The sequence below is a fragment of the Scyliorhinus torazame genome, chromosome 7, assembly GCF_047496885.1.
Source record: "Scyliorhinus torazame isolate Kashiwa2021f chromosome 7, sScyTor2.1, whole genome shotgun sequence".
NCBI lineage: Eukaryota > Metazoa > Chordata > Chondrichthyes > Carcharhiniformes > Scyliorhinidae > Scyliorhinus > Scyliorhinus torazame.
The window spans coordinates 168,234,832-168,259,335 of NC_092713.1; the positions used below are offsets into that span (position 1 = coordinate 168,234,832).

The 24,504-nt window shown below is 47.7% G+C and overlaps 2 protein-coding genes across 3 annotated transcripts in view; both read right to left on the reverse strand.

Moving 5' to 3' along the window:
• Positions 1–24,504, reverse strand: part of rabgap1l (RAB GTPase activating protein 1-like) — a 934,074-nt gene that overhangs the window by 399,080 nt on the left and 510,490 nt on the right. The window lies entirely within an intron of this gene.
• On the reverse strand, positions 11,698–15,314 carry LOC140426696 (G-protein coupled receptor 52-like). The gene has a single exon (XM_072511771.1). It carries the CDS (start codon positions 14,269–14,271, stop codon positions 13,192–13,194), a length of 1,080 nt encoding a protein of 359 aa, XP_072367872.1. The 5' UTR covers positions 14,272–15,314; the 3' UTR covers positions 11,698–13,191.

Consider the following 24,504-nt stretch of genomic DNA (forward strand, 5'->3'; position numbering starts at 1 on the left):
GACCTTTATTCAGGCAGAAAAGTTGGACACGGACTGAGGGTCGGTTGTGAGGGGAGGTCGCGGGGGGCTACTGTGGTTACTGTGCTTTGGGGGATGTTCTGCTCTGTTCTGTATTGTTTCCTTGGGTACTGGGTGGGGTAGGGTGAAATGGTTCGAAGGGGGGGTTTTGTGAGAGTGTGGGCGTCGGTGGTTGGAAGGATGGGGCCCCGTTGGGGGGAGGGGAGATGGGAGGCCTGAGGTGAGGAGCTGGGATTAGGCCGCAAAAGGGAGATGTGCTAGAGAGGGCGGGGCCGGTCTGATGGACAACGCGGGCTTTTCCCCGCGCTAGGGAAGGAAGGGGGCAGGGCCGGGGGGGAAGGGCGGTGTTGGAGAGGAGCGCCCACTGATGGACAGGAGGGGAGGGGGGAGACTACCACACTGGGGGGTCGATGGAGTGGCGGGAGTGGCCGGGGTCAGCAGGAGTCAGCTGACCTACGGGAGTGTTATGGGGGGAGCAACGCAGCTAGGGGGGGGGACCTAGTTTGGTGGTTGGGGGGGGGTGGATTGCAGCTGCATTGCCCAAAGGTGAGCTGGAGCTCGGATAAAGAGTCGGGGCGGGGGTCTGCCGCAGGGGGAAATGGAGAGTGCGGGAGGCATGGGCACGTGGCTGGCCTAGAAAAGGGGATGGCTACTCGGGGGGGGGGGGGGGGGGGGGGGGGGGGGGGGGGGAGAAAGCACCCTGAACCGGCTGATAACTTGGAATGTGAGAGGCCTGAACGGGCCGGTCAAGAGGACCCATGTGTTCGCGCACCTGAAGGGACTGAAGGCAGATGTGGTTATACTCCAGGAGACGCATTTGAGGGTGGCAGATCAGGTTAGACAGACAAAGGGGTGGGTAGGGCAGGTTTTCCACTCGGGGTTGGACTTAGAGAATCGAGGGGTGGCGATTTTGGTGGGGAAGCGGGTGTCGTTTGAGGCGCTGAACATCGTGGCAGACAATGGAGGTAGGTATGTGATGGTGAGTGGTAAGCTGCAGGGGGTGCGGGTGGTATTAGTGAATGTGTATGCCCCGAATTAGGGCGATGCCGGATTTAGTGAGGGGAGGCAGGAAGAGTGAATGTGGGCAGGAAGAGTGAGGGGTAGGCAGGAAGAGTAAGGGCAGGCAGGAAGAGTAGGGGTAGGCAAGAAGAGTGAGGGGAGGGAAGGAGAGTGAGGGGAGGGAAGGAGAGTGAGGGGAGGCAAGGAGAGTGAGGGGAGGCAAGGAGAGTGAGGGTAGTCAAGAAGCGTGAGGGTAAACAGGAAGAGTGAGGGCAGGCAGGAAGAGTGAGGGTGGGCAGGAAGAGTGAGGGCGGGCAAGGAGAGTGACGGCAGGCAGGACGAATGAGGGAGGGCAGGGCGAGTGAGGGCAGGGAGGAAGAGTGAGGGTAGGCTGTAAGAGTGAGGGTAGGCTGTAAGAGTGAGGGAAGGCAGGATGAGTGAGGGAAGGCAGAATGAGTGAGGGAAGGCAGAATGAGTGAGGGAAGGCAGGATGAGTGAGGGAAGGCAGGATGAGTGAGGGAAGGCAGAATGTGTGAGGGAAGGCAGAATGAGTGAGGGGAGGCAGAAAGAGTGTGGGAGGCTGGAGGAGCAAGGAAGGTAGGCAGAGTGAGGGGAGGCAGGAAGGGTGAGCGGAGGCAGGAAGGGTGAGGTGAGGCTGTAAGAGTGAGGGTAGGCTGTAAGAGTGAGGGAGGGCAGGATGAGTGAGGGAAGGCAGAATGAGTGAGGGGAGGCAGAAAGAGTGTGGGAGGCTGGAGGAGCAAGGAAGGTAGACAGAGTGAGGGGAGGCAGGAAGAGAGAGGGGAGGCAGGAAGAGAGAGGGGAGGCAGGAAGAGGGAGGGGAGGCAGGAAGAGGGAAGGGAGGCAGGAAGAGGGAGGGGAGGCAAGAAGAGTGAGTGGAGGCAAGAAGAGTGAGGGGAGGCAGGAAGAGTGAGGGGAGGCAGGAAGAGTGAGGGGAGGCAGGAAGAGTGAATGTGGGCAGGAAGAGTGAGGGGTAGGCAGGAGGTGTAAGGGCAGGCAGGAAGAGTGGGGGTAGGCAAGAAGAGTGAGGGGAGGCAAGGAGAGTGAGGGGAGGCAAGGAGAGTGAGGGTAGTCAAGAAGCGTGAGGGTAGGCAGGAAGAGTGAGGGTAGGCAGGAAGAGTGAGGGTAGGCAGGAAGAGTGAGGGTAGGCAGGAAGAGTGAGGGTAGGCAGGAAGAGTGAGGGGAGGCAGAAAGAGTGTGGGAGGCTGGAGGAGCAAGGAAGGTAGACAGAGTGAGGGGAGGCAGGAAGAGAGAGGGGAGGCAGGAAGAGAGAGGGGAGGCAGGAAGAGAGAGGGGAGGCAGGAAGAGGGAGGGGAGGCAGGAAGAGGGAAGGGAGGCAGGAAGAGGGAGGGGAGGCAAGAAGAGTGAGGGGAGGCAAGAAGAGTGAGGGGAGGCAGGAAGAGTGAGGGGAGGCAGGAAGAGTGAGGGGAGGCAGGAAGAGGGAGGGGAGGCAGGAAGAGGGAAGGGAGGCAGGAAGAGGGAGGGGAGGCAAGAAGAGTGAGGGGAGGCAAGAAGAGTGAGGGGAGGCAGGAAGAGTGTGGGAGGCTGGAGGAGCAAGGAAGGTAGACAGAGTGAGGGGAGGCAGGAAGAGAGAGGGGAGGCAGGAAGAGAGAGGGGAGGCAGGAAGAGAGAGGGGAGGCAGGAAGAGGGAGGGGAGGCAGGAAGAGGGAAGGGAGGCAGGAAGAGGGAGGGGAGGCAAGAAGAGTGAGGGGAGGCAAGAAGAGTGAGGGGAGGCAGGAAGAGTGAGGGGTAGGCAGGAGGTGTAAGGGCAGGCAGGAAGAGTGGGGGTAGGCAAGAAGAGTGAGGGGAGGCAAGGAGAGTGAGGGGAGGCAAGGAGAGTGAGGGTAGTCAAGAAGCGTGAGGGTAGGCAGGAAGAGTGAGGGTAGGCAGGAAGAGTGAGGGTAGGCAGGAAGAGTGAGGGTAGGCAGGAAGAGTGAGGGTAGGCAGGAAGAGTGAGGGTAGGCAGGAAGAGCGAGGGTAGGCAGGAAGAGCGAGGGTAGGCAGGAAGAGCGAGGGTAGGCAGGAAGAGCGAGGGTAGGCAGGAAGAGTGAGGGTAGGCAGGAAGAGTGAGGGTAGGCAGGAAGAGTGAGGGTAGGCAGGAAGAGCGAGGGTAGGCAGGAAGAGTGAGGGTAGGCAGGAAGAGTGAGGGTAGGCAGGAAGAGTGGGGGTAGGCAAGAAGAGTGAGGGTAGGCAGGAAGAGTGAGGGTAGGCAGGGAGAGTGGGGGTAGGCAGGAAGAGTGAGGGGAGTGAGGAAGAGCGAGGGGAGTCAGAAAGAGCAAGTAGAGCAGGAAGAGCGAGGGAAGGCAGGCAGATCGAGGGAAGGGCAGGCAAAGTGAGGGGAGGCAGAAAGTGTGAGGGGAGGCAGAAAGAGTGTGGGGAGGCAGAAAGAGTGTGGGAGGCAGAAAGAGTGTGGGAGGCAGAGAGAGTGTGGGAGGCAGAAAGAGTGTGGGAGGCAGAAAGAGTGTGGGAGGCAGAAAGAGTGTGGGAGGCAGAAAGAGTGTGGGAGGCAGAAAGAGTGTGGGGAGGCAGAAAGAGTGTGGGGAGGCAGAAAGAGTGTGGGGAGGCAGAAAGAGTGTGGGGAGGCAGAAAGAGTGTGGGGAGGCAGAAAGAATGTGGGGAGGTGGGAAGAGTGAGGGGAGGTGGGAAGAGTGTGGGGCGGTTGGAAGAGTGAGAGGAGACAGGCTGAGTGAGGAGAGTCAGGAACAATGAGGAGAGGCAGGCTGAGTAAGAAGAGGCAGGAAGAGTAAGGGAAGGCAGGAAGAGTGAGCTGGGCAGGCAGTGTCAAGACAGGCAGGAAGAGCGTGAGGAGATAGGCAGCGTTAAGGGAGACAGGATGAGTGAGGGAAGGCAGGAAGAGTGACAGGAGTCCGGTTGAGTGAGGAAGAGGTCGGCCGAGTGATGGGAGGCAGGCTGAGTGAGGGGAGGCAGGAAGAGTGAGAGGAGCTAGGCAGAGTCAAAGCATGGAGAGAGAGTGAGAGGAGTGTGGTAGTCACCACTGATGTATATATTAGGTGATTTGTGGCAAGGCCCCTGTACTACAGGTACAGGGGTAGTTCCCTGTCTGCTGGCTCCGCCCAGTAGGCGGAGTATAAATATGTGTGCTCCCCATACAGCAACCATTTTGCCAGCTGCTGTAGGAGGCCACACATCTTAGTGAAATAAAGCCTCAGTTGCATTCAACTCTCGTCTTTGTGAAATTGATCGTGCATCAAGGAGAGATAGGCAGAGTGAGGGGAGGCAGACTGAGTGAGGGAAGGCAGGCTGAGTGAATGGAGACGTGCAGCCTGGAGCAGAGGCAGGGGGAGGCAGACAGACAGATCCTGGCCATTCAGCCCAATCACTTGCTTTCCCAATCAGCTAATACTTTCGGCTACTGCCCTCATATTTAAAACATCCACATTTGTAACAAGCACTCACTTACATTGCATCGACCAAAATGCGCTGACCAGTATGTATCGCCATTATTGTACATTTCAAAGTTATTGGTTACAGACATCGTAAGTGCTTCGATTACTTGGGAAGAAACAGTTGTAAGGATCTCTGACAAATTAATGAACTGATGAACATTCTGATCAGTGCAGAACTTTATTTCAGTTCAAGGTGGATATGCGGAGGGTTGATGGGGTTTTCCAGCTGGGAACAATCCTGCTTTAAACCCATGATACACACACAAGCAGGAAATTGGATTAGAGTTGGTGGTTTGAATGTGGGTGAGTCCCAGCTGGCATAGACATTGATCAGCATCCAATAACCCTCCTCTTGTGCCAGAATATCAGTACTTCGGTGAGACTGAACAACTGGACTGAACGTTTGTCAAATTATCATTGTGAGAACTGAAGGCCTTTTCTTTATCTCACCTTTGATGGCAGGAGAATAAATCAGCCATCAGTTCTGTATCGGGCTGAAGCAAGGAAAGCAGGCAATTAAGCACTGGACGCCATTGAGGGTGATCGGGACAGACAGAGTGGGGGCAGCCCGTGATGCAGTAGTTAGCACTGGGACTACGGAACTGAGGACACCGGGTTTGAATCCCGGCACTGGGTCACTGTCCGTGTGGAGTTTGCACATTCTCCCCATGTCTGCGTGGGTTTCACCCCCACAACCCAAAGATGTGAAGGTTAGGTGGATTGGCCACGCTAAATTGCACCTTAATTAGAAAATAAATAATTGGGTATTCTAAATTTATTTTTAAAAAGGGAGAGACAGAGTGATGGACAAATAAAGAGACAGATCTTGTTATAATGGGCAAATTACATTTGCACAATGCTGCTCCCATAATCTGTACTCACAATTAACAGAGGTGCTGTGGTCAAAGAACAAAGAACAAAGAAAAGTACAGCACAGGAACAGGCCCTTCCAGCCTGCTCCGAACATGCTGCCCGTCTAAACCAAAATCTTCTACACTTCCAGGGTCCGTATCCCTCTATTCCCATCCTATTCATGTATTTGTCAAGATGCCCCTTAAACGTCACTATCGTCCCTGCTTCCACCACCTCCTCCGGCAGTGAGTTCCAGACACCCACTACCCTCTGTGTAAAAAGCTTGCCTCACACATCTCCTCTAAACCTTGCCCCTCGCACCTTAAACCTTTGCCCCCTAGTAATTGACCGCTCTTCTCTGGGAAAAAGTCTCTGACTATCCACTCTGTCTATGCCCCTCATAATTTTATAGACCTCTATCAGGTCGCCGAACAAACCAAGTTTATTCAGCCTCTCCTCATAGCTAATGCCCTCCATACCAGGCAACATGCTGGTAAATCTCTTCTGCACCCTCTCTAAAGCCTCCACATCCTTCTGGTAGTGTAGCGACCAGAATTGAACACTATACTCCAAATGTGGCCTAACTAAGGTTCTGTACAGCTGCAACATGACTTGCCAATTCTTATACTCAATGCCCCGGCCAATGAAGGCAAGCATGCCGTATGCCTTCTTGACTACCTTCTCCACCTGTGTTGCCCCTTTCAGTGACCTGTGGACCTGTACACGTAGATCTCTCTGAGTGTCAATACTCTTGAGGGTTCTACCATTCACTGTATATTCCCTACCTGTATTAGACCTTCCAAAATGCATCACCGCACATTTGTCCGAATTAAACTCCATCTGCCATCTCGCCGCCCAAATCTCCAAACAATCTAAATCCTGCTGTATCCTCTGACAGTCCTCATCGCTATCCGCAATTCCACCAACCTTTGTGTCGTCCGCAAACGTACTAATCAGAATAGTTACATTTTCCTCAAAATCATTTATATATACTACGAACAACAAAGGTCCCAGCACTGATCCCTGCGGAATACCACTAGTCACAGCCCTCCAATCAGAAAAGCACCCTTCCATTGCTACTCTCTGCCTTCTATGACCTAACCAGTTCAGTATCCATCTTGTAGCTCACCTCTGATCCCATGTGACTTCACCTTTTGTACCAGTCTGCCATGAGGCACCTTGTCAAAGGCCTTACTGAAGTCCATATAGCCAACATCCACTGCCCTACCTGCATCAATCATCTTTGTGACATCCTTGAAAAAAACTCTAACAAGTTAGTGAGGCATGGCCTCCCCTTCACAAAACCGTGCTGCCCCTCGCTTCCAAATGGGAGTAGATCCTATCTCGAAGAATTCTCTCCAGTAATTTCCCTACCACTGATGTAAGGCTCACCGGCCTGTAGTTCCCTGGATTATCCTTGCTCCCCTTCTTAAACATAGGAACAACATTGGCTATTCTCCAGTCCTCCGGGACATCACCTGAAGACAGTGAAGATCCAAACATTTCTGTCAAGGCCTCAGCAATTTCCTCTCTTGCCTCCTTCAGTATTCTGGGGTAGATCCCATCAGGCCCTGGGGACTTATCCACCTTAATATTTTTCAAGACGCCCAACAGCCCGGTAGCATTGTGGATAGCACAATTGCTTCACAGCTCCAGGGTCCCAGGTTCGATTCCGGCTTGGGTCACTGTCTGTGCGAAGTCTGCACATCCTCCCCGTGTGTGCGTGGGTTTCCTCCGGGTGCCCCGGTTTCCTCCCACAGTCCAAAGATGTGCAGGTTAGGTGGATTTGCCACGATAAATTGCCCTTAGTGTCCAAAATTGCCCTTAGTGTTGGGTGGGGTTACTGGTTATGGGGATCGGGTGGAGGTGTTGACCTTGGGTAGGGTGCTCTTTCCAAGAGCGGGTGCAGTCTCGATAGGCCGAATGGCCTCCTTCTGCACTGTAAATTCTATGTTAACCTTGTCTTTTTGGATCTCAATGTGACCCAGGCTAACTACACACCCTTCGCCAGACTCAACATCCACCAATTCCTTCTCTTTGGTGAATACTGATGTAAAGTATTCATTTAGTACCTCGCCCATTTCCTCTGGCTCCACACATAGATTCCCTCCCCTGTCCTTCAGTGGGCCAACCCTTTCCCTGGCTACCCTCTTGCTTTTTATGTACGTGTAAAAAGCCTTGGGATTTTCCTTAACCCTGATTTCTCTGAGGCTCTGAATCACTATCATGTACAGATTTCAAACAGAGAAGGTAAACAGAGGACTCCATCTTTTGGGAGTTATTTGTGAAGCAGCCATATCATACTGCCCACCATGCCGCTAAAACAGACATCTACCAGCTATTTTTCAATGGTATAACACTATCATTCATCCGTTTGGTGAAATGGGTGGTTATATGGTCAGGTAGCCATTAGGATAATGCTAAAAACCATCTCAAAGCTGCAGATGGAGACAGAGACGAAACTGGGAGAAGTGACCTGCAATCTTACTTATTTCTGACTTTTCTTTTTAAACTGACTTCATGCTTTCTGGCAGATTTCTCCCTCCTCTTGTGCAGTGCTGATGACTATAGATATTCTGCCCTAATAGCTTCATGCAGCATTCACCACAAATTCAATTAAGGCAACACAGAGGAATCCTGTGATCAGTCACTCAGATTATCAAAATCCTCTGCCCAAAACCAATCTTGTACTCGATTAGTGTAATGGTTGAAGTGGTCAATCCAGCTCAGTTTTATGGTCACCTTAAAGGCAGTTTCCCATTACTCACAGACAGCAAAACAGTGAAAGGTTTTTGACGACTTTTCAACGGGAGTGTAAAAGAAGTTACTTTTAACCCTGAATCTTAATGAACTTAGAACACAGGAACAAGTTATCTGACAAAGCAGGTCTATGCCACCCTTCGTCCCAACTATTAACATATCTTTCTATTCCTTTTCCCTTCTTTCAGCAATATTCAAGTTCTGTATTATCATATGGCTAATTAAATATTGGGAATACTGAAGCCATTGTTTTCGGTCCGGACACCATACTCCGTTCCCCAACTACCGAATCCAGCCCTCTCCCCGGCAAATGCCTGTAACCAAACCAGACTATTCAAATCTTGGGTGTCATAGTTGACCGAGATGTGCTTTTGATTTATATTTGTGTTAAGACTGAGGTTGCTTATTTCCCTTCCGTAACATCACCTAACCTTAATCCCTCCCTCAGTTCATCTATTATTGAAACCTTCATTCATGCTTTTATTACCTCTAGATTGACTATTCCAAAACAGTCCTGGCAACTTCTGCTGCCTGTGTCTTCAATTTGTCATGATGATGTGTAACATACAATGTGGAATATCAATCTTTAGTTTAGTCAGCTGGTGTAATGCTTTGGATTGTTTTTAAAAATAAAAGAAATAGCTAGAACTGCAAAGACACGGTATCTTCAAATGGCTGAAGAACACCCGACCTGGAAACTGGTCACGTTTCTTGGAGCTTCTGAAAATTGATTACCATGGAAACGTCCAGGAAGTTCCCTGATGGACTTCACACCTGTCATCGTCTGAACTCTCTGAAAGCATAAGACTACGTGCCTCCAGAAACTGCCAGGAAGAAAGAAGGACCAACAAAAACTCATTATGCAAGGAGGGTGCCAAAAGCCCTTACCTGTTTCGATGGCATCTTGTTGGCCTTAAAAATGAGAGATCATATTCCTTTGTAAATGTGGGTTTCCTTCCATTGTGTACCAATAGTCAGCCGTCAGATGATTGGAACCTCATGTGTGAAGCACTTGGGGCAGCATGATGGCGCAGTGGTTAGTACTGCTGCCTCATGGCGCCGAGGTCCCAAGTTTGATCCCGGCTCTGGGTCACTGTCCGTGTGGAGTTTGCACAATCCAAAGATGTGCAGGCTAGGTGGATTGGCCACGCTAAATTGCCCCTTAATTGGAAAAAATGATTGCGTACTCTAAATTTATATTTAAAAAAAGGAAAAATAAAATGTATGAAGCGCTTGACTGTTGGTTACAGCGAAAAGAGGCACCAATAACATCCAGAAGAATGTAACATCATCGTCCCTATTATTCTCAAAATTGTTACATTTTTAAAATACATCACACACAGAGAGAATTCTAATCAAAAGGAACTTTGAGTGTCATAGCATCCACTTTGGAAAAGGGCGGATTACAATTAAAAGATACTATCTCCAGAAAAAAAGCCAACTTACATCTGCTGCAGCTCCCCTGGAATTTCAAGACCACCAAAGGATCATTGAAGTGTACTTTTCTTTCTTATGAACTTTAATTCTCATCAATACCAACTCCTCCACCCTGCAATTTGTTCAGTTCGGTATGTAGTGGGTGTGTGTATGTTGCAGGATTTGGGATGTGCTTTTACCTTTTTAATAAATCGTATATCTTCAGCAGAGCACAATTTTAAACAATAAAACTAACTCCTTACTTTTTAAATCAAGACATCTGACTGGCTTATTTCTTCATATAGTTTTACATACGGTCAAGTGCATGCTACATTAAAAAAAGTCACAACCTTCTTAAAAATTCTTTGTTAAAACCAACCTCAGCAGTAGAAAAGAGAGCAATTTATTCACCCCTTTAGACTTGGTCGTAACAATTTTCAGCAAATCCTGCTGACCTGCAATGGCACCCTGTCAAACATAGCCTTGCTTTTAAAACTTTCATCCTTATTTACAAACCCCTCATTGGTCTCACACTTCCCAAACTCTGTAATCTCCTCCAACCCCACAACCCTCTGAGATGTTGGATATCATCTAATTCTGGTCCCTTAAGAAGCCCCAATTTAAATAGATGGCTGTGCCTTCAGTTGCCTCGGTCCCAAGCTCAGGAATAACCTCCCTAAACCCCTCCACGAGTCAACATCTTTTAAGATGTTTCTTAAAATGTACCTCTTCAAGTTGAGAACATCAACTCTTACAGACAGAAGGCTTTACCGCAACCTATTTATAAAGCTGCAGCATCATTAATGACACCCAGCTCTACTACACCCAACCACTGTCTCTAAATCATTGGATCACTTTTTTAAAATAATAATAATAATCTTTATTGTCACAAGTAGGCTTACATTAACACTGCAATGATGTTACTGTGAAAAGCCCCTGGTCGCCACATTCCAGCGCCTGTTTGGGTACACAGACGGAGAATTCAGAATGTCCAAATTACCTAACAGCACGTCTTTCAGGACTTGTGGGAGGAAACCGGAGCACCCAGAGGAAACCCATGCAGACACAGGGAGAACGTACAGACTCCATACAGACAGTGACCCAAGTTGGGAGACGAACTCAGGACCCTGGCGCTGTAAAGCAACAATGCCAACCACTGTGCTACCATGCAGCCATACTTGTCTGACATCCAATACTGTTGCCCATGTCATAACTCACACCAAGTTCCATTCACCCCTCACCCCACCACGTGCTTGAATTAGAAAAATCTTGATTTTCAGATTTTCATCCTAGTTTTCAAATTCATCGGTGGCTTCCTCCCTCCCTTTCTCTAAAATCTCTTCTCGGTGTATAACCCTCTTAGATATATGTGTTCCAATACAGGTCTGAGCAGTCCCGATTTTCTTCCAACATTGACAGCCACACCTTAAGCTGCCTAGGCCCCAAACTCTGCAAAACTCTCCCTAACCCACTCCACCCCACTTTCCTTCATTAAGATATTCCTTAAAACCAATCCCTGACAAAGCTTGTTTCATATTATGTCTTTACATGGCTCAGTGCTGAATGTTGTTTGATGACCCTCCTGGGAAGCCCTTCGGTATTTTTTATCACATAAAGCCGACATATAAATACAAGTTGTTGTTTTCTTTGAGGAAAGTACATTGCATGAGGGTTTCATGGCAGAGGGTAGCGTAACACGAGAATTGCATTGCACAAGAGCTGCACGGTGGGTGCAGGGGACTGTGCTACCCAGGAACTGCACTGTATCAGAGCTGCATTGTGCAGGGACCACATTTTCTTTGAGAAACTGAGACCAGAACACCATCCACAATTAAAACAGGGGAGAAGACAAGATAAATTAAGGAGCAGTGATTAGATGACCCCTAGCAGGAGGGCAACTTAGAGAGTAGGCAGCACTGCATGGGGCTGATTCGAGAGGGCAGTTACCTCGCAGGGAGGCTGCACAGGAGGAGGGACTATGCTGCAAGATGGAAAAGGACACTGCAGAGCAATATGCACTCGAATGTGGCTGAAGCAAAAGAGGAACGCAATGCACCTTGTGCCAGCATTGAAAACTGAGAGAAAGCATACGATTTTAAAAGGCCTGCTCCAGTAACCCATATAGTTCTAATGGATGAAGCCAGACCGAACCTTCACAAAAGCTCTGGAAGCCTGTCTCGGATCGTAATGCACTGGGAGACAATCACACTCGCTCGATTCAGGGCTATCCATTTATTAAACCTCATCAATACAGCCTTTTCAAATATGTATTATATAGATATATGTGTGTGTGTATATATATATATATATATATGTAAAAAGTCAAATTGTTAAATGTAAAACAGCTAACAATAAATCAATATTTTTTCTTAAATAGTTTTACATTACATTCTTACAGCTGAGCTCTTCCATATCTCACAGTACGTAACTCTTCAAGTTCTGCAGCAACACCTTTGCACCCAGCAGATAATCAAGGAGCTAGTTTCAGGGTGCGCTGCTGGAAGTGGAGAAAATGTTCTACAAATCGGTGCTGGTCGACTGAAAGTGCCAGGTGCAAAGCAACTGGAGAGCTCAAAGGGTTAACCAGCAGCATTCACAACAAGGGCAATACAAAGGCTCACTGCTGTTTTCCCTTTTTTTGCAACATATTCCTGAGTAGCAAGACAACGTGAACAGAATCTGAAGATTCCCCCTCCTCCTGGCTTATTCTCACTCTCCAAACATTAACAATTCCGGTGCCATTTAAATAGTCAAGCCCGGTTGGCACTTGCTTTCATTATGTTTACATCCCAAACTCACCTCATCAGTACCAGAACCACAAATAGGACAAGTCATTGCCACAGTAAACGCAACGACCAGAAGCATATCTCGGGCTAATATCGATTTACTGCACTAACTTTTTTTTTTGCTTTCTATTATTATTTTTTAAACATAAATTCAACTCCTGCCCGCTTTAACTGCACTCCTCGAAACAGCAAATGTGCATTAGTACATCAGGCACAGACACAGGGAATAAACTCCACCAAATATTTTGTACAATATGTGAAAGCTTACACTGAAATGTTGTAAAGGACTACAGCCTACGATTGAAGACGGAAACCTAGTGAAAGTGTTAATATTCCTTCAGAAAGCTGTACAAAGCCTTATGCTCTCAGTGACCAGAACGGTGTACAGTTAGCACAGTATCCCAATGTGCACTCTTTACAAAAGCCTCTGCACTGTGCAATATTCCAAAGCAGTGGATGCAATGCCCCAACCTGCTTGTTCCTCTCTTAATAGAGCTAAGGGCTTTAAGTAGTCAATACGTTGATTACATTAAGGGTTCCATTTTGTTCCAATCCGCCAGAATACTGCAGCCAGCTCAAGCATCTCAAACCAGCTAGCAGAAACCTGGAACACTCTCCCCTAAACAGTTGTTGAAGTAGGGGGACATTTGAGAATTTCAAAACAAATTGATAGATTTGTATTAGATGCAGTTATTAAGGGTTACAGAACCAATTGCAGGTAAATGGGGTTAAGGTACAGATCAGTCATGATCGAACTGAATGGTGGAACAGACTGGAGGGGCTGTATGGTTTCCTCTAGCTCCATGACAGACCATTCCATTGAGCCCTTTGGTCATCATTTCCTCTGTTCTCCCAGACTACTTTGCACAAAGATGGAACACAGTATGGGCTGCTGTAAGTGCAACCTGCTTTGTGCCCTCAAAACATGCGGGCTGTCAGATGGAACAGGAATTGGCCCGTTTCCTGGGTTTGTGATCTCTCGACGCCTCATCTCCAGAGCGCATGCACAGCGAGCAAGCCGTTTGCGACAGCCTCCTCAAACCCAGCCTGAAGACGCTGTTGGAGAGGTTATAAATGACACAGTTGCAGAAGCTGTTGCTGATGGCCAGCCACGTTGTCACGAAGGACAGTGAGGGGCTTTCCAGCACACGGGAGCTCTCGAGCAGAAAGTAAAGAATGTAGGGAAGCCACAGCACATAGAAGACGCTTGTAATCCGAAATAAGACCATTGCATAGTGCCGGTCGGGACTGGGCCCACCCTCAGCGGCTTCCATATCCTGGCTGGGGAAACGGGCACGGCGTTCATTAATTTCTTTGGTGTGCTGCCGACAGATTTTAAATATATGGAAATAGGTGAAGCAGACAATGAAGGCAGCTGGAGCGTACAGCAAACAGACAATGAAACCTGTGAAGTAAGCGTTGGTTTCCCAGGAGGTGGCGCACCATTCAAATATGTCTCCGTGGTAGCCAGGCTTCTCCCATCCAAAGAATGAAGGCAAGAACACTGTGCAGGAGTATATCCATATGAGAATTATACAGATCCTAAGACGGCATGGGGTAACCAGCTGGCTATAGGAGAGTGGTTTTGTTATGGCAAGATAGCGGTCAATACTGATACAAGCCAGGCAGGCCATGGACACACTCTTCAGGACTGAAATGACGTACCCAAACACCTGACAAGTCAGAGATTCCTGCATGCCTGTGGGATAGTGAAGAAGGGACAGTGCAGGAACCAAGCAGCTTACCCCTACAAGCAGGTCAGCATAGGCCATAGTCTGGATGAAGTAGCTGGTGGTGTAATGGTGAAGGAGCGGGGCGCAGTGAAACACAAAGATGACCGTCAGATTTCCCACTATGATCAGAACGGTCAGCAACACGATGATTACCGTCTCCAAAACACAAACATCAACTACGGTGTAGTAGCCAAAGCCCAGTGGACAAGCGTGATGACTGGACAGGTTGACCGAGTTGTTGTTCACACTCACAGCTCTCCATTCGGCCGTGGAGTGGTTCATGGCAGAGACGAGACTGGGCTGCAGAGCACGGCGACTGGAAGCAACCAGCACGGCATCTGTTCCTGCTGCAGCTCCTCCAGCTCACTCTGCTGCTCTGCTATGTCACTCCACTCTTACGGGACACTCCGGTTCACTCTCCTCTTCTGCCACACTCCACTTCTCCGGCTCCCCCTCCTCCTCCCCCTCCAGACCGCTCTGCTCTGCTCCTTTGGCTCACTCTGCTGCTCTGGTTGCTCTCCGCAGCCAGCTCTTTCGAGCTGCACATGCCTCCTCAGCATCAGAGGACTGCTGACACACTTCGACAATGCAAGGCTGCTGACTCGCTCCCGCCAGAGCGCTGCTTCCAGCTGTTCCTCGCAAGCTATTGTGTGCAGAGTGGGAGAGAGGGGGGGAAAGGGAGAGAGAGGGAGAAAGAGCACAGGGAGAAATCCACAAACCTTGCTGGACATCAATAGTGAGGTACATTCCTGTCCTCTCAAAAAGTCTCTTGAAACACTTTCAGCCTTCTGTGCAAAAATCCCGTGAGCTCTTCAAGCACTGCAAAATTGACCAATAAGTAAAAGGCTGGTAGACAAAAGATAGTGTAGGCAGCGTTCGTGGATAATTCCAAATCCCCAGCCTGCCAAAAACATTAATCAATGTTTCAGCCTGGCAATGGGGAGGCTAATGATATAATGCAGCAATCTCCAGATTTCGGACAGAGTCCGGCACATCCATTGTGCGAGAGAAACAATCCTGTCAGTGCCACATTTGTGCTGCTCCTGTTTGCTCCTCAGCGCTCAGCAGCTGCACCTGAGTCCCTCGCCTTTGATCCATCGCAACTGATGCGGAAGAATTCCAGCTACCTTGATTTCCTGAACCAGCAGCAGCAGCGCCAATGGCCATCGGAGCTGCTTCTTTTTTTCTTTTTTGTCGCTTGGTAACAGTTGCCAAGCACATGCCGGCTCACAGCCACTCACAGTAACGCTGCCCCAGACCGTGACAAATGGAGATAACGTGACGGGACCCAGCAGTTTCAGCCGTACTGCCCCGTAAGGCAGGTTAAAAAAAACAGGTACAAACGGAGCACAATGGTGACAGGAGCAGCGAGTTTGAAGAGGTCGTCTGCACAAAGGAAAATCGCTGCACAAAGCCTCACTTTCACTGCACTAACCCTAATGTCAGCTGTAATACAATCAGTAAAAGGAAAGCTCCATTCATTATTCATCACACAAAAAGGAATCCAAGAAAACATCTCATTATAAATTTAGTTTCCTACCTGCTTAATAACATTTGCATTCATATCAACAAGGCAATTGCAAACACCAAGAGTCTTACAGATTAACTGTTCTCAAATGATGTATTCTGTAGGTCAGGTGGAAAGATTGTACAGAAGTCAGCAATCACCATTGCAAGGCATAAGCTTCTCCCCTCGTGTTATTTCAGGAGATTGTGTTCAGGCTGAGGTGAAGTGTAGGGGAAGAATATCCTGCTCCAAGTACTGCCCAAATAATAATGTGAACACAAAACTGAGCTGACAGAGACCCCGACCCACAGGTGGCTACAGTTAACCCACCCAACAACTGAAAGCGGGATGTGGAGGAGTGAGTAAGTGAGAGGAGTGAGTGACTGAGAGGAGTGAGTAATTGAGAGGAGTGAGTGAGTGAGAGGAGTGAGTGATCGAGAGGAGTGAGTGACTGAGAGGAGTGAGTGACTGAGAGGAGTGAGTGAGTGATTGAGAGGAGGAGTGAGTGATTGAGAGGAGTGGGTGATTGAGAAGAGTGAGTGATTGAGAGGAGCAAGTGACTGAGAGGAGTGAGTGAGAGGAGCGAGTGAGTGAGAGGAGTGAGTGAGTGAGAGGACTGAGTGATTGAGAGGAGTGAGTGAGTGAGAGAAGTGGGTGATTGAGAGGAATGAGTGATTGAGAGGAGTGAGTGATTGAGAGGAGTGAGTGAGTGAGAGGAGTGAGTGATTAAGAGGAGTGAGTGATTGAGAGGAGTGTGATTGAGAGGAGTGAGTGATTGCGAGGAGTGAGTCATTGAGGGGAGTGAGTGATTGAGAGGAGTGAGTGATTGAGAGTGAGTGATTGAGAGGAGTGATTGAGAGGAGTGAGTGACTGAGAGGAGTGAGTGAGTGAGAGGAGTGAGTGATTGAGAGGAGTGAGTGATTGAGAGGAGTGAGTGATTGTGAGGAGTGAGTGATTGAGAGAATAAGTGATTGAGAGGAGTGATTGAGAGGAGGAGTGAGTGAGTGAGAGAGAGCAGTGAGTGATTGAGAGGAGAGAGTGATTGAGAGGAGTGAGTGATTGAGAGGAGTGAGTGATTGAGAGGAGTGAGTGACTGAGAGGAGTGAGTGAGAGGAGTGAGTGATTGAGAGGAGTGAGTGATTGAGAGGAGTGAGTGACTGAGAGGAGTGAGTGAGTGAGAGGAATGAGTGAGTGAGAGGAGTGAGTGATTGAGAGGAGGAGTGAGTGATTGAGAGGAATGAGTGAGAGGAGTGAGTGATTGAGAGGAGTGAGTGATTGTGAGGAGTGAGTGATTGAGAGAATGAGTGATCGACAGGAGTGATTGAGAGGAGGAGTGAGTGAGTGAGAGAGGAGTGAGTGAGAGAGAGGAGTGAGTGATTGAGAGGAGTAAGTGATTGAGGGAAGTGAGTGATTGAGAGGAGTGAGTGATTGAGAGGAGTGAGTGATTGAGAGGAGTGATTGAGAGGAGTGAGTGATTGAGGGAAGTGAGTGATTGAGAGGAGTGATTGAGAGGAGTGAGTGATTGAGAGGAGTGAGTGATTGAGAGGGGGGAGTGATTGAGAGGAGGGAGTGATTGCGAGGAGTGAGTGATTGATTGAGAGGAGTGAGTGATTGAGAGGAGTGAGTGATTGAGAGGAGTGAGTGATTGAGGGGAGTGAGTGATTGAGGGGAGTGAGTGATTGAGAGGAGTGAGTGATTGAGAGGAGTGAGTGATTGAGAGGAGTGATTGAGAGGAGTGAGTGAGTGAGATGTGTGAGTGATTGAGGAGTGAGTGATTGATAGGAGTGAGTGATTGAGGCGAGTGAGTGATTGAGACGAGTGAGTGATTGAGAGGAGTGAGTGATTGAGAGGGGGGAGTGATTGAGAGGAGGGAGTGATTGCGAGGTGTGAGTGATTGATTGAGAGAAGGGAGTGATTGAGGGGAGTGAGTGATTGATTGAGAGAAGGGAGTGATTGAGAGGAGTGAGTGATTGAGAGGAGTGAGTGAGAGGGGTGAGTGATTGAGAGGAGTGAGTGATTGAGGGAAGTGAGTGATTGAGAGGAGTGATTGAGAGGAGTGAGTGATTGAGAGGAGTGAGCGATTAAGAGGGGGGAGTGATTGAGAGGAGGGAGTGATTGCGAGGAGTGAGTGATTGATTGAGAGGAGTGAGTGATTGAGAGGAGTGAGTGATTGAGAGGAGTGAGTGATTGAGAGGAGTGAGTGATTGAGGGGAGTGAGTGATTGAGAGGAGTGAGTGATTGAGAGGAGTGAGTGAGTGAGAGGAGAGAGTGATTGAGAGGAGTGAGTGATTGAGGCGAGTGAGTGATTGAGACGAGTGAGTGATTGAGAGGAGTGAGTGATTGAGAGGGGGGAGTGATTGAGGGGAGGGAGTGATTGCGAGGTGTGAGTGATTGATTGAGAGAAGGGAGTGATTGAGGGGAGTGAGTGATTGATTGAGAGAAGGGAGTGATTGAGAGGAGTGAGTGATTGAGAGGAGTGAGTGAGAGGGGTGAGTGATTGAGAGGAGTGAGTGATTGAGGGAAGTGAGTGATTGAGAGGAGTGATTGAGAGGAGTGAGTGATTGAGAGGAGTGAGCGATTAAGAGGGGGGAGTGATTGAGAGGAGGGAGTGATTGCGAGGAGTGAGTGATTGATTGAGAGGAGTGAGTGATTGAGAGGAGTGAGTGATTGAGAGGAGTGAGTGATTGAGAGGAGTGAGTGATTGAGGGGAGTGAGTGATTGAGAGGAGTGAGTGATTGAGAGGAGTGAGTGAGTGAGAGGAGAGAGTGATTGAGAGGAGTGAGTGATTGAGAGGAGTGAGTGAGTGAGAGGAGTGAGTGAGTGAGAGGAGTGAGTGATTGAGAGGAGTGAGTGATTGAGGGGAGTGAGTGATTTAGAGGAGTGAGTGATTGAGAGGAGTGAGTGATCGAGAGGAGTGAGTGATGAGAGGAGTGAGTGATTGAGAGGAGTGAGTGATTGAGAGGAGTGATTGATTGAGAGGAGTGAGTGATTGAGGGGAGTGAGTGATTGAGAGGAGTGAGTGATTGAGAGGAGGAATGATTGCAAGGAGTGAGTGATTGAACAGAGAGTGTGTGAAGGAAGTGAGAGATGTGAATGGATCGTCAGTGAGGGCATGGTAGCACAGTGGTTAGCACTGTTACTTCACTGCTCCAGGGTCCCAGGTTCGATTCCCGGCTTGGGTCACTGACTGTGCGGAGTCTGCAGGCTCTCTCCGTGTCTGCGTGGGTTTACTCAGGGTGCTCCGGTTTCCTCCCACAGTCCAAATATGTACAGGTTAGGTGGATTGGCCATGCTCAATTGCCCTTAGTGTCGAACAAGGGTAGGTGGGGTTACTGGGATAGGGTGGAGTTGTGGGCTTCATTGTGGCCCTCTTTCCAAGGGCCGGTGCAGACTCGATGGGCCAAATGGCTCCTCCATTGTAAATCGTATGATTCTAGGGAGAGGAGAACGTGATCAAAGGAGGACAGTAACAGAGGGCAAAAGAGAGATGAGGGAGTGAGTGATGGTGGGAGTAAGGGAGGGAGGGGTTCTCCCAGAATTGGTGACATTTGGAATAATTCCCATTCCTGGGCAGGTTTGAATTGATAACAGCCTCCCTTCCCCCACTCGCTTCTAACAGCAGTCAGTGTCCCTGAATACACTCCAGGCTTGGACAACTCACTGCAGCACTCGAGCATGGAGTGAGGTTTCAGTCTACCCTCCTCATAGCAATGGTAAAATTGGCATTTTAAAAAAAGAAGAAAATCTGAACCAAAGTGGTTTCAGATATAGCCATAATTTCTGTGTGTACAAAAGAGCAAGTTATTTTAAGAAAAGGTGCTACCCTGCAGTTGCCATCCTTTTTAATCACCCGATCTTTAAATTGCATCAGGTTCCTGATGTGTGACTAATCCACGAGAAGCTTCCTCACAGAAAGCGATGGTGGTTCAGCTCAAACAACCTGGGTAGAAACTCTGAAACACTTCAATCAGATGCAGGAACTTGCTCTTCCTCACCGCAGCTTCCCTTTCTAGCCCTCCGCCCCCCCCACTCATTGCCAGTATTACGACTCAGGGCAGTCATGCCACAGTCACTCGGAGTGAGTCTCTGGTTTAAAGGTAGCATCTGTTGTAATGCATAGCAGCCAATGAGGAAAAAAAATAACCCTGGCTCCAAACAGTTAAAAGGATTTGCGATCAAACCCATTCCGCTGGGTGTTTAAACAGTTTCCTGATGTTGACAGCTCTGGGAAGAATGGGGCGTGGGGAAGAAGAGAGGAGAGATTGCACTCTAAAGAAGTGAAGAGGGTCTGTGTTGTGAATTGAACTGTTCAGATGGGGAGAAGGAGAGTTTACAACCTTTGAAGGCTTAAATTAGACATTCTAAAAGAAAGATTCGTAATTGCAACGTGCCTTTCATGATCTCAGGACATCTCAAAGCATTTTACAAAAAATAATCGCTCTGCATCTGCCCAACCATCCAAGATACACTCTGTATGCAAACCCCATCTTTCGCTGTGCACATCCTCATTTTCCAAAAGCCCAGATTGCCTCCTCTGGGGTCTGTGCTCTGGTCTTAGGAGTGTCTAGTTCAGTGTGAAAAAGCTTGCCCCTCTCACAGACGAAAGAAAGAACTGCATTTGTACAGCGCCTTTCACTAATTCTGTGTGTTTCAAAGTGTTTTTCAGGAATGAAGTAGTACTTTTGAAGTGTAACAATTATTGTAATGTGAGAAACTCGGCAGCCAATGTGTGCGCTGCAAACTCTCACAAACAGCAATGTTATAATGACTAGATAATCTGTTATCGTGAGGTTGGCTGAGGGATGTTTGCCAGGACATGACAGAGATTTTTTTACTCCATCTCTTGCTTACACGGGTCCTCAGACTTTGTTTTTAATATTCCTATAGTGTCTAGTCATTCCACTAAAGGCACTATATAAATATAAGTTGTTATTGCCACTCAAACAGCCCAGCTGTTATGAAAAGTTGACAACATGAACAGAACCACTCATTCCCCTTTCCTAATGTAGTACAGCACAATGCCACATCATCTTAACATGCCCACGTCACCCCAGCAAATCACTGGATTGAACTGACACTTCATATATTGGTGAAAGGGGCACTACCCTCCTGTGCAAATGCATTTCTTCAGATCCGACTTCATTCTAGCAATTTAGCCTTTGCTTCCACAGGCCCAGAACATGCTAGAATTCATAATTAAATGACTCCATCACAGAGCAGTTGTATACAAATCTGTACGGTCAAACACATGCTGCGCATCTGCACTCTGACAGAACGCAGCAGTGAGGAGTAGGGGTGTGGCAATGTGCAGCGTCGAAGATGATTAATAGCCATAACAGCCTTTCAATGATCAGATAACCAGATTATATACAATACCGCAGATAGGATCTAGCCAGTGGCTTATGCACCAGCAATACAATCTCTTTCAATTTACACTATCCCTTGGCTAATGTCGTTTCTAATGCAATTAAGCATTGTGCTGAGCCTACAGATCTATCCACTTGCATCCTCCACCTCCTTCCTGATCAATATACTGGGCCAACATTCCACTTCCTCTCTTACTTCCCTGCTCCAATACAAACAATTTCACATTCAACAGCACATTCCCTGTCTTCAGAATAATTGGACTTGTACACTGCATTAAAGCCAGAAGAGTATTCCATCAATAACTCAGAACCTACTTTTTATAAAAATGTACAGTACCCAATTTTTTTTTGAAATTAAGGGGCAATTTAGCGTGGCTAATCCACCTAACCTGCACATCTTTGGGTTGTGGGGGCGAAACTCACGCAAACACGGGGAGAATGTGCAATCTCCACACGGACAGTGACCCAGAGCCGGGATGGAACCTGGGACCTTGGCGCCGTGAGGCTGCAGTGCTGCCCACTGCGCCATCATGCTGCCATTCATGTCCTCACATAGCAGTCACCAGCCTGCGGTTTCAGAATCACATGCAGCTCTTTAACATCTCATTTTTGGCTCCCAGTCTTTTCCAGTTAGATGACATTAAAATGAACACCAAAAAAAATTAGGTAAAAAAAGTAACGGGTTTTTTCACTGTGGGAATGAGAGTTTCATCATTATGCAGAACTTCACCGTTTCTACAGATTATTTGAACAAAAGAACCTATTGTGCGCCAACTAAACCTGTTCCAGTGGTATGAAAGTAGATATAGTCCCAGAGGACCATAGGCTGCTCTCCCCTGGTGGTGATTTAACCTGAGGGTCACCACACCTCAGGCGAGGGGCAAGGTTGAGAAGGCGGGACCTTCTTTTTTTTAAAATTTAGAGTACCCAATTACTTTATTTATTTATTTATTTTATTTTTTTGCCAATTAAGGGGCAATTTAGCATGGCCAATCCACCTAACCTGCACATCTTTGGGTTGTGGGGGTGAAATCCACGCAGACATGGGGCGAATGTGCAAACTCCACACGGACAGTGACCCAGGGCCGGGAGAAGGCGGGACCTTCATGAATAACCTCAGTCGGTACGGGAATTGAAACCACAGGGATGGCATCGCTGCACATCACAAACCAGCCAGCTGAGCTAACCGACTCCCAGTGGTCTAGCTACACCCTGGTTACACATAACACCTTTGGTTCGAGGAGCAGGTTTTATGGTTGCAGTCATTATTGTTTCCAATATGCCCGAGATGACAAACTTTTCTGATTGTGCTATGAGAAGCTATTTTCTAATCATGAGCATCAACAGCCCAAAAGAATTTCGACACATCTTTAACTGAAGCTCGTTTTAACGACGACCTTTCTGGAAAAGTCTAAAAGCACGATAATTCAGTTCGCCATTCAAAAAATAAATTAAGACAGGCTTTATTTTTCAAGGACAATTAGGGTCAGGCAACAAATACTGACTGGTCTTGTGAACAATGCCCACATCCAATGAAAGAATTTTAAAAACTTATTTTAATCCCGATTTTGTTTCTATCAGAAACTCAATACATGTATTTTATTTATTAGATAATCAATTTATGCATCCAACCAGAGATACTTGGCAAGTTAACAAGTATTTGTTTCAGAAATGCTAAAGTTTAATCTTGCGGATCCCAATATTTTTCATTTTAGGCAATTTTCTTTTTAAGGCTCTTCAGGTAAACCAAAAGGTTGCCGACCCCAGGACCAAGATCAGGTCTATGCTTGTGCTTATTAGTTTGAAGATGCCTCCCATTCTCCTGCTATCACAGTTTAATTTGGATTCACACTTTCCCACACCAAATACTATATTATGTCTCCATACAAAACAAAATGAACATCTCCGGGTAAGCCTTTCCGAATATCTTAACCGTGACTCGTTTGGCAGCACTCACTTCATTGAATCCAAAGCTTGCGGTTTCAAATCTCACGGCAGAGATTTAAGAAAAAGATGGCCTCTGACACTTTCAGTGCAGTACTGAAGACTGCTGCACTCTTGGAGATGGGTGCCTTTCAGGTGAGACTTTAAACCAGGACCCGTCTGCCCTTTAAGGGGCCAAAAGGAGTCCAAATGAGCTAGTCAAAGTAGAGGTCTCCTGGTGTCCTGGACAATATTTATCTGTCAACCCATTAACCTAAGAAGATCACCTGATCATTATCTCAGAGGGATTTGCTGTGCATAAATTGGCTGCCGTGTTTCCTGCAACATCACAGTGATTGCACCGCACAAAAAATACTTCATGGCTCTACAGCAATTTAGGATATCCTGAGATGGTTATAGAAATGAATTAGGTTTATCTGCTTCCCTTGTGTCATAGTGACCATACCTGGATACAGTCTGGCCTGAGGTCCCACAAACTCAGAGCTTGATTTCTACTTACTTGTATTCAGATAATTTTTAAAAATTCTTTCACCAAATGTGGCCATCGCTGGCAAGGCCAGCATTTGTTGCCCATCCGTAATTTGCTCTGGTTTGCTAGGCCATTTCAGAAGGGCAGCTAAAAGTCAACCACATTGCTGTGGATCTGGAGTTTCATGTACGCCAGACTAGATGAGGACTAAAATCAGATGGGTTTTTACAACAATCGATGATAGGATTCATGGTCACCATTGCTGGGACATGTTTTATAATTCCGGAGTTATTCATTAAATTTAAATTCCACCAGTTATCAAGGTAGGATTTGAACCCGAGTGTCCAGAGCATTAGCGTATCAGCGAGAGGCAGCATGGTTTTGTGAAGGGGAGATCGTGTCTCACTAACTTAATCGAGTTTTTCGAGGAAGTGACAAAGATGATTGATGAGGGGAGGGCTGTGGATGTTGTCTACATGGACTTCAGTAAGGCCTTTGACAAGGTCCAGAAGGTGGAAGTAACACGGGATCAGAGGTGAGCTGGCAAGATGGATAAAGAACTGTGGTCATAGAAGACCACAGAGGTAGCAATGGAAGGGTGCTTTTCTGAATGGAGGGCTGTGACTAATGGTGTTCCACAGGAATCAGTGCTGGGACCTTTTCTGTTTGTGGTATATATAAATAATTTGGAAGAAAATGTAACTGGTCTGATTAGTAAGTTTGAGGACGACGCAAATGTTGGTGGAATTGCGGATAGTGATGAGGAGTGTCAGAGGATACAGCAGGATCTAGATCGGTTGGAGACTTGGACGGAGAGATGGCAGATGGAATTTAATCCGGACAAATGTGAGGTAATGCATTTTGGAAGGTCTAATATAGTTGGGAAATATTCAGTAAATGACAGAACCCTTAAGAGTATTGACAGGGAGAGAGATCTGGGTTTACAGGTTCACAGGTCACTGAAAGTGGCAACGCAGGTGGAGAAGGTAGTCGAGAAGGCATACGGCATGCTTCCTTCATCGGTTGGGGCACTGAGTATAAAAAGTGGCAAGTCATGCTGCAGTTGTATAGAACCTTAGTTAGGCCACAATTGGAATATAGTGTTCAATTTCGGTTGCCACACTACCAGAAGGATGTGGAGACTGTGGAGAGGGTACAGAAAAGGTTTACAAGGATGTTGCCTGGTATGAAGGGCATGAGCTATGAGGAGAGGTTGGATAAACTCGGTT

Excerpts from the sequence above, each read along its gene's own strand:
- LOC140426696 (XM_072511771.1), bottom strand. The coding sequence starts at position 14,271 with ATGAACCACTCCACGGCCGAATGGAGAGCTGTGAGTGTGAACAACAAC.